The 9,352-nt window shown below is 34.8% G+C and overlaps 1 protein-coding gene across 1 annotated transcript; it reads right to left on the minus strand.

Moving 5' to 3' along the window:
• Positions 1–1,492: 1,492 nt before the first annotated feature.
• On the minus strand, positions 1,493–3,264 carry LOC139514836 (uncharacterized). The gene is made up of 2 exons (XM_071304445.1): positions 2,322–3,264; positions 1,493–1,942 (listed from the first exon to the last, which is right to left on the minus strand). Exons 1-2 carry the CDS (start codon positions 3,213–3,215, stop codon positions 1,880–1,882), a joined length of 957 nt encoding a protein of 318 aa, XP_071160546.1. The 5' UTR covers positions 3,216–3,264; the 3' UTR covers positions 1,493–1,879.
• Between the last annotated feature and the right edge of the window lie 6,088 nt (positions 3,265–9,352).

The following is a 9,352-nucleotide window of genomic DNA, read 5'->3' on the forward strand; positions in this document are numbered from 1 at the left end:
CAAGGATCTCTGCAATTTAACTTACGTTAAGTTCAGGTGTAAGATACATTTTTTTTAAATTTATTTATAAATTATAAAGAGGCTAAGGTTTCAAAAGATTGTTGACCATAAATGGTTTTGGGTATTATTTACTGGTCCTTTCTTGAAAAGAATACAGTGGTGGGGCCCATTTTCGCCGCAAAAAAACGGCCATTTTAACCCATAGACAACGAATTTTATAACGCCAGAATCTTTTTATGTTACTTGGGTGTAGTTAACTGTTCGATAAACAGAGCTGATACATTAAAATCACTCGTTCATTATTTTTATCGGTCTGCAGAAGAGCCCAAAGTCGGTCGAAATCGAGTATTTCACACACCACAGGGGGGGCACATTTTCGCCGTTGTCTTTGATCACTAACAAATTGTCAACCAAATACAGAAAACGGAACAAAAAGTTGTGCGATTCATTTTTTAGATTAAATCAATGTTGCGAATGATTAATTATATAAAAAAAGAATCTAAAAAAGAGTTTGCGCATGCGTGATTTTCAAGCAAAAAATAAATAAATTATAAGATGATCCGTGGATAAAAGAATGAAGAGATCAGAAGCACTAAAGATATTCCTACAGATATAAGATACCAATAGACTCTTCATGTATACAGTATATGCAACACTGTCTGAATATGCATCATCTTATCGTCTCCGTAGGAGTCTCCCAAAAATAGGAGTACCACTAAAGGAGGACATTTGGAGCCTATATCGATAGAGATTAATGTGAGCATTTGCCTTGCCATTTGCATCATTAGTTGAAATGCTACAATCCATTACTGATTGGCATTATTTTTTTTGATAACATCTAACATTTAGTTCATTAAAGAAACAGTAATGATATTTTACCCTATGATTGATTGTCCTTGTGCTAATTTCGAGGTGTCCGTATTTATTGAAATTTGCATGAATAACGAGCTCAAATAAATATCACCAGTGACCGTTTTTTTATACTAATTCTACATACTATACCCTGATTGACATGCAATAGGCGTCTGTAATCCATATTACAACATACCTTGAAAATGAACTGCAGCGGGTGCCTTGGGGTAGTCTGTGTTTATCACATTAATTTGTAGTATTCAGTGTTTATTGTTGTTGAATGCATATGAATTTTTGGGTCTAGTTCATCTCTGTTTTTTTTTACATTGATCACTTGTAGACTTGTTAGTATTAAAGCCCCCCTAAATGATCGCCAGGGAGATTTTCGTAGCAATATCATGTATGATATCTTGTTATGCCTCATTTTATGGGCATTATGTTTTCTGGTCTGTGCTTCCGTTTGTCCGTCCGTTCGTCTGTCTGTTTTTTTGGGGGGTTTCGTGTTTCCTTTATGTTGGATGAATTTTGTTTATCGGTTTTAGGGTTTGCATTGATTCCCCTTCGTTTCCTACGTTTATTCGATTATCAGCTCTAACTTTCTTGTTATTTTTTTTGTAACAATGCAGCTACATATCTACAGTCATAAAAATTAAAAGTAATAAAATATTATGCCCATATATTTTTCATTGTAACCACTGTTTTACAGTTGTCTATGCATGTTATAGATATTTATAATCTAAAGAAAGTTTGAACTTTTGTTTTGGAATACAGATAATGAAATAAATTGTCATGTATTGTCCAAATGCAACGTTCTTTTACTAGAAATGGGGGTATTATCACATGTTCACTCTTCAAAATGATTGGTGTCAATCCAAACAGGGCACATCCATTGTTCTCCAGGAAATAGCAAACTCAAATCCACGGTAATCTGATCCTGTCGTTGCAGACAGTTATAATGATACCATATTAATGGACAGGTGTCTCTGTCACACCCTACCCAGAAAATTCCATTTTTTTCATCAAGTTTTTACCCTCTAGTGGCACATACTCCACATGTAAATACCTCATCGTCATCATCCTCTTCAGGAAACTGAAAAGGCAATAGAAATAAAATAGAAATAAGACCATGAGATCATTCTGGAAATAAATATAATAAATGTATATGTCTACTTTGGTGAATTTCATTCTGTGAAGAAAAAAAATGGATTGGATTGAACTGAAATTGAATTGAATTTGAGTTGAATTGAATTGAATTTGAATTGAATTTGAATTGTGATTGCGATTTGAAATGAATTGAATTGAATTTGAATTGTGATTTAAATTGAATTGAATTTGAATTGTGAATTGAATTGTGAAGTGACGTGAAGTGAAAGGGAGGGAAGTGAAGTGAAATGATGTGATATGTGATTTGAAGTGAAGTAAAGTAATGTGAGATGTGATGTGATCATGTGTTGGGATGTAATGCTTACCACATGTGTACTTTTTTGTCCTCGATTATTCCGTCTTGATCTTGGTTGTGGTCTACAAAGTTCAATGTTTAGTTCCTCACTCTCAATTTCTGTCTGATTTTCTGGCATAACTTCAACGTCATTCTGATCAGATTCAAAAATTAGTACTGCATGTACATCTGCCATAATAGTTGTTGTGTTTGGATTTACAGTTTCTGGGACATCTATTACTTTACTTTGATTCGTTTTCGACAGCTTTTTCTTCCTATTGGCGGATTTCAATCGTTTCGTCTTGTCATTTTCTACCTTCTTGAGTCGTTTTGCTTCCCTTTCCTCTTTTCTGCGCTTGATGCCATCTTCCTTTTCTATTTCTTCCTCTGCTTTTCTTTTAAGTTCATTCCTCATCTCTTCCCCTGTGTATAATCGAGCACCAGTCAATCTTTTTTTTTTTGGTTTATCTGTTTTTGTAATGTCTGTTGGGACCAATATATCCTGTAGATTTTTATACACTAGTCCAGCCTTTACCAAAGGATTTGTTACCAAACGTCCGCATTCTTTACATACATCGTCAGCAGGGTTCGTCATAAAAGTGTTTTCCTCATCATTTTCATTAGTGTTATTATGATTAGGTCTGATGAAGGACTTGTCTATCGCTTTGCTGTTGATAGGGTGCAATCCAGTTTTTCTAAAACCGAGTTTAACTAGATGCGGTGACCACGCTTTATCCTGTGCCTGCTCCAACACTATTGCAAACTTATTTTTCTTAATAACCATGTCTGCCTTAACCAAGCCAATGTTCAGGGCAAGATCACTGTAGGTACTTCTGAGGGGGTGAAATATTTGATCTAAAGGTTGTAAAAAGTGTGATGTGTGAGGCGGAATACCTAATATCTCTATGTCGTTCTCTATGGCCATGTCTATAACTTTCAATGATAAATGGGAACTATGATTATCTAGAACTAATAGGTTTGGGCGTCTCATACCAATGTAAGTTCATATATTCTGGAAAACCAATCTTGAAACAAACTTCTTGTAATGTAACCATTTTCCGATGAAGTGAAGATCCAATTTGAAGGTATTTCAGAGGCGTATCTTCCGGAAGGTAGGGATTTTGTATATATCAGCATGTTTGGCATAAAAGTACCAGCCGCTGATGCACATGCTAAAACTGTAATGTGGTCGTAATCCGTCATTTGTTGTCGGTGTTGATTTTTTGTTCCTGTTGTGGCTATAATCTTTTGTTTTATCTGCTCAGTTTCCTTCCCAAAGCCGGCTTCGTCTGCATTCCAGATTTGGGCAGGTTTGTCTGTAAGGCCAGGTTAATCAATAGTTGTGTTGAGTAATGTAAAGTAATCGTCGATAACATTTTGTGAGGAAACCGCTACTCTTGATCTTGCGAGAGATGTTGCTGTTCTAAAAGAAAGACTATGTCTTTCCATAAACCTTCGACACCATTTTCTTGACGGGGCAGATTTCGTGGAAGAGCTTGTTTTTTGGACGATGGAAAACGCGAAAATTTGTAGAACTTTTCTCGTAAGTCCGAATCCTCTTTCACACATGTACCTGACGTAGTTTGCAAGTGATGAGTCCTGTGATGGTGTTAGGTAGGGTTTTTGCCCACCCTTTTTGCCTAATGTGCTTTTCCCCTTTAGATAGTCACCTAATGTTTTCCTTGGGATGTCAAAACGTTTTGACGCTTGTGTGTTTGGTAGGATACCTCTTTTTATTAGGTCCACTGCTTCGCTTAACTTTTCATTTGTATATTTCTTGTATTTTTGTTTAACCATGGATCTAAAATGAGAAAGATAGGATGTACAATACATATAATGGTACAGAAGGTGGTTTCTTAACTTCTGTATTATTATTTTTCGTCCATTATTTTTATGCCACCGATCATTCAAGTATGTGAAAGGGGCATATATTTTTACCTTAATCCGTCCATCTGTCTGGCAGATATTGACGAAACATTGCAAGCAATATGAGCTTATCATACAGATCACTTCAGCAGTTTACATTGAGTACCTTGTATCTCCCATTGTTATCAATATATCAATAGCCAGATAAACCACATCCATATGCTCCGCAGGGCGCAGCTTTGTATGACCGCAGAGTTCAAACACTGAACATTGGGGCAAGTATGGACACAACATTCAAGCGTGATACAGCTCTGAATTTGGATTTTGATTAAATACTAGTAGTTGACACAACACAGGTTTCTGACAATTAATGAATGTGGAACATAAGAACTTTAACTTAAAAACTTTTAATTTTAAATTCGACATTACCTTTATTATGGTCCAATATCCAAAATCTAAATACATGGTCAAAGAACCCCATTAATTCAATTTTTGATGAAAACAAATAAAGTTCAATTTTGGACCCTTTATACCTCAATGTGGACCAATTTGATAACCGAGCCCAAACATCAAAAATCTAAATACATGGCTAGATAAAGCATATATCAAAGAACCCCATATATGGGCGTTTTTCAATAAAAACGTACTTTCTTGTCCCAGTCACTTTAAAAAAAATGTGTTTGATCTTTGCAAGTCATTTTTTGTGCAGTCAGTACATTGAATTAGATATAACATTTTTAAGCAAAGAAACAGTTTATTTTTTAGAGGGATTGATAAGATATTGATTCCTGAATGGTCCAAAACAACCAAAATGGCATGTCCCTAGACCGCCTGTTCAACATTCATACTCTCAAATATCGTAAAAAAATGTAAAAATAAATATTAATTTTACTTAATATAAGTTCTTTAATAATTCAAAAGTATGTTTAGAGCCAACATATTTTAATAAACAGCTTTTAACATAGGATTTTTTATTTTAGAAGGCGTGTCCCTAACACAATGTCCACTACGAAACGAAGTCATTAAAACTTGCTTATAAACAGTTTTTTAAAATCAATGTAATTTTTTGTTTGCAAGAGAGATAAACATTAGGGTCTTACAAAAGAAGTGACGCTTTTATAACGGCAATTAAACTGTTGGTAAGAAAAACTGAGCACATCAAATGGACCAGAGTGATACCGTATTTTTGTAAATGTCCACTACGAAACGGGTCAAATCTCCTTCAGTAACTGGTTTTAAAATTATGAAAAAAATATCAGTGTACAGCTTAATAACGCTTTGATGAATACAGTCAGTCTTGTTACTATTGCAATATTGGGGTTGTGAGAAAAAAATAAAACACGTGAATACGTCCCCTACGAAACGGTCCCCTACGAAACAAGTTTGGGAGAAAAACGTTTCGTAGTGGACACTACCATGCAGTCTTTTTTTACTCTTTTTTCAATTATATTCGTGCAAAGCAAATAACAAAGGTTAGTTTCATGTAATTTTTATTATGTTTTTATTAACACAGAATAGGGTTGATGTCAACTACGAAACTTTTTGTCCACTACGAAACGGTTTTGTCAACTACGAAACGACGCATCAAAATGTCCACTACGTAACATGAGTTGTACCTTTATATGTGAAGTACTGTCTAATCTTTATCGATAAAAAATGGTTCTCCAATTTAGAAAAAAATGAGATTTTTCTGGTATATAAAGTAAAAAAACTGGAATGTCTATAGGAAACATTTAAAATTGCAAAAATATGTGTGTTTAGAAGCAGTTTCGTAGGGGACAAAAGTCCCCTACGAAACAGTACACAAATTATGAAAATAATATAATTTTCAAGAGTATTTAAGATTGCACTTTTTGTTTACAAACAGGTCTATAATAGAGGTATTCAAAATAACTCTTGAAAATAAATTTTAGCCTAAATTGATTTTCCATTTTTTTTTAGGTCTGAAAGGAACGCTTGTATTGAAAAACGCCCATATACAATTTTTGTTGTAATCAAACAAAGTTTAATTTTGACCCCAATTTGGACCAACTTGAAAACTGGGCCCATAATAAAAAATCTAAGTACATGTTTAGATTCAGCATATCAAAGAACCTCAAGAACACAATTTTTGTTGAAACCAAACAAAGTTTAATTTTGGACCCCGATTTGGACCAACTTGAAAACTGGGGCAATAATCAAAAATCTAAGTACATGTTTAGATTCGGCGTATCAAAGAACCCCAATTATTCAATTTTTGATGAAATCAAACAAAGTTTAATTTTGGACCCTTTAGGCCCCTTATTCCTAAACTGTTTGGACCAAAACTCCCAAAATCAATCCCAACCTTCCTTTTATGGTCATAAACCTTGTGTTTAAATTTCATATATTTCTATTTACTTCTACTAAAGTTATGGTGCGACAACCAAGAACAATACTTATTAGGGCCTCTTTTTTGCCTCTTATTCCTAAACTGTTGGGACCTCAACTCCCAAAATCAATCCCAACCTTCTTTTTGTGTTCATAAACCTTGTGTTTAAATTTCATTGATTTATATTAACTTATACTAAAGTTATTTAGCGAAAACCAAGAATAATGCTTATTTAGGCCCTATTCCTAAACTGTTGATACCCAAACTCTAAAAATCAATCCCAACTTTCCTTTTGTGGTCATAAACCTTGTGTCAAAATTTCATAGATTTCTATTAACTAAAACTAAAGTTATAGTGCGAAAACCAAGAAAATGCTTATTTGGGCCCTTTTTGGCCCCTTATTCCTAAACTGTTGGGACCGAAACTTCCTTTTGTTTAAATTTCATAGAATACTAAAGTTATAGTGCGAAAACCAAAAGTCTTCGGATGACGACAACGATGATATATATATATATATATATACTTTTACCAAATTGGTAAGTTTGAAGCACTGGGGGGTGGGGGGGGGGGGGGGGATAACTTCGAAATTTTTTTGGTAGGAGTGTGCCATTTTTGCCTCAAATAACGTACCAATTTTAATATAATATTCACTGAAATTCAGTACCTATAGTTATATAAATATTTAAGAAAGAATGACCTTTATTTATATATTGATTTTCCGGGGTTCATTTGGGAATTTATTTGAAAGGGGCATCCCAATGGGAACAAACTGTGTCCCTCTACTTGCCGACTTGTTTCTTTATTATTATGAGGCTGACTTCATGCAGGAACTTCTTTGGAAGAAAGATAAGAAGTTAGCAATATCCTTTAACTCTACTTTACGCTATATAGATGACGTTCTTTCACTAAACAATTCAAAATTGGGTGACTATGTGGAACACATCTAACCCATCGAATTGGAGATAAAGGATACTACAGATACAGTTAAGTCGGCTTCATATCTTGACTTACATCTAGAAATTGACAATGAGGGTCGGTTGAAAACAAAACTTTACGACAAAAGAGATGATTTCAGCTTTCCAATTGTGAACTTTCCATTTCTAAGTAGCAACATTCCAGCAGCACCTGCATACGGGGTATGTATCTCCCAATTGATACGATATTCCCGTGCTTGCATTTCCTATCATGATTTTCTGGATAGAGGGTTACTGCTCAAAAGGAAGCTATTAAACCAAGAGTTCCAAATGGTGAAGTTGAAATCATCCCTTCGTAAATTTTACGGACGCCATCACGAGTTGGTTGACCGTTATGGAATAACCGTTTCACAAATGATATCGGATATGTTCCTTACGTCGTAACTACAATCCCCTTCCCTTTCATGAATGTGACCTACCGAATTAGACTATTTACCGGATTTGTAATCACATAAGCAACACGACGGGTGCCACATGTAGAGCAGGATCTGCTTACCCTTCCGGAGCACCTGAGATCACCCCTAGTTTTTGGTGGGGTTCGTGTTGTTTATTCTTTAGTTTTCTATGTTGTGTCATGTGTACTATTGTTTTTCTGTTTGTCTTTTTCATTTTTAGCCATGGCGTTGTCAGTTTGTTTTAGATTTATGAGTTTGACTGTCTCTTTGGTATCTTTCGTCCCTCTTTCAAATGAATTTATTTAATTTAATATAATAGTTGACCATTAATAATGTAAGATTCGCAACAGCATATTTATATATGATATGTAGATCATACCCCAAATCAACATACAGTTATCAAACGTAAATGCATTTTAATATAGGATGTCATTAAAAAGGAGGGTCATTTTTATATAAAATCTCGCAAAACTTTGACCCATATTGTTGGCACATCCCCCCCCCCCCCCCCCCCCCCCCCCGTGGTTTAAAGCAGTTCTTCGAAATTGGGCAAATTGTTCTGCGGAGTGAGCCAGATTTTGTGTGTGCAAAGAATGTAGGATATTTGTGTTAACAGATATTTCTCCGAGCGTAGCAGTGATGTTTTTTTGGTGTATGAAATTGACAAAAAAAATCAATTTCATGCTAAAAAAATCTTCTTATTTTTCAATTTCCTTTCCAGGCGCTTGGGTCATTCTTTTCTCGCCGGTTATTTTTGTTGTTGATGTAACGTTATAAATGTAGGAAATGAAGATAAATAACAATGGAAATATCAGGAAAATACAATGGCAACATTCGTATATACTATGTATATATTTTTTTGTATACGAGTTTTGAATGGTATGACTTCGCAGTGGTACGAGTTTATGTGTTGACTTTTGGTGGTACAAGTTGACGTGGTACGACTTTAGAATGGTAAGAGTTCATTTGCTTCCTTTTAGAATGGCGCACGCCCGCTCCACATCCGCTTCTGCTGTTTACACACAACCTCATAAAGGACATACATTTATAATATTTCAACCAAGGAAAGACAGGCATTCAAATACACGTGAAAGTTCAAACGTTGTTTATTGGGAAAAATTTTGTATGTTTCGGAATATCACACTGGTGCCTACCGTATTCATGCGAGGAATTACAATGAGTGTGATGTCAAATGTAAATATTGGCGTCAAAATGAAAGTAGTGAATGATTAAACGTTTTGGCTAGTTTTTTGTCGTGTAGAACTTTTTTATTCTGAAAAGGTGTATGACATATCAGGTTTGTGTTCAATGCCTAAACGCTTGGTTCATATGCTTTCCTCTGTGTATTTATATATATCAAACTTACTATCTTTATACACCAAGAGGCAAGGACTTCATGGATAACAAACAAAGTTAATTTAAACGTGATCGAGTCTCGTGTATCCTTGAATAGTTATCAAAAGTACCAGGATTATAA

Source organism: Mytilus edulis, chromosome 3 (genome assembly GCF_963676685.1).
Source record: "Mytilus edulis chromosome 3, xbMytEdul2.2, whole genome shotgun sequence".
Lineage (NCBI taxonomy): Eukaryota > Metazoa > Mollusca > Bivalvia > Mytilida > Mytilidae > Mytilus > Mytilus edulis.

Excerpts from the sequence above, each read along its gene's own strand:
- LOC139514836 (XM_071304445.1), bottom strand. The coding sequence starts at position 3,215 with ATGGCCATAGAGAACGACATAGAGATATTAGGTATTCCGCCTCACACA. Across the intron at positions 1,943-2,321 it reads GACAAAAAAGTACACATGTG|TTTCCTGAAGAGGATGATGA; the intron begins GTAAGCATTACA and ends TTGCCTTTTCAG.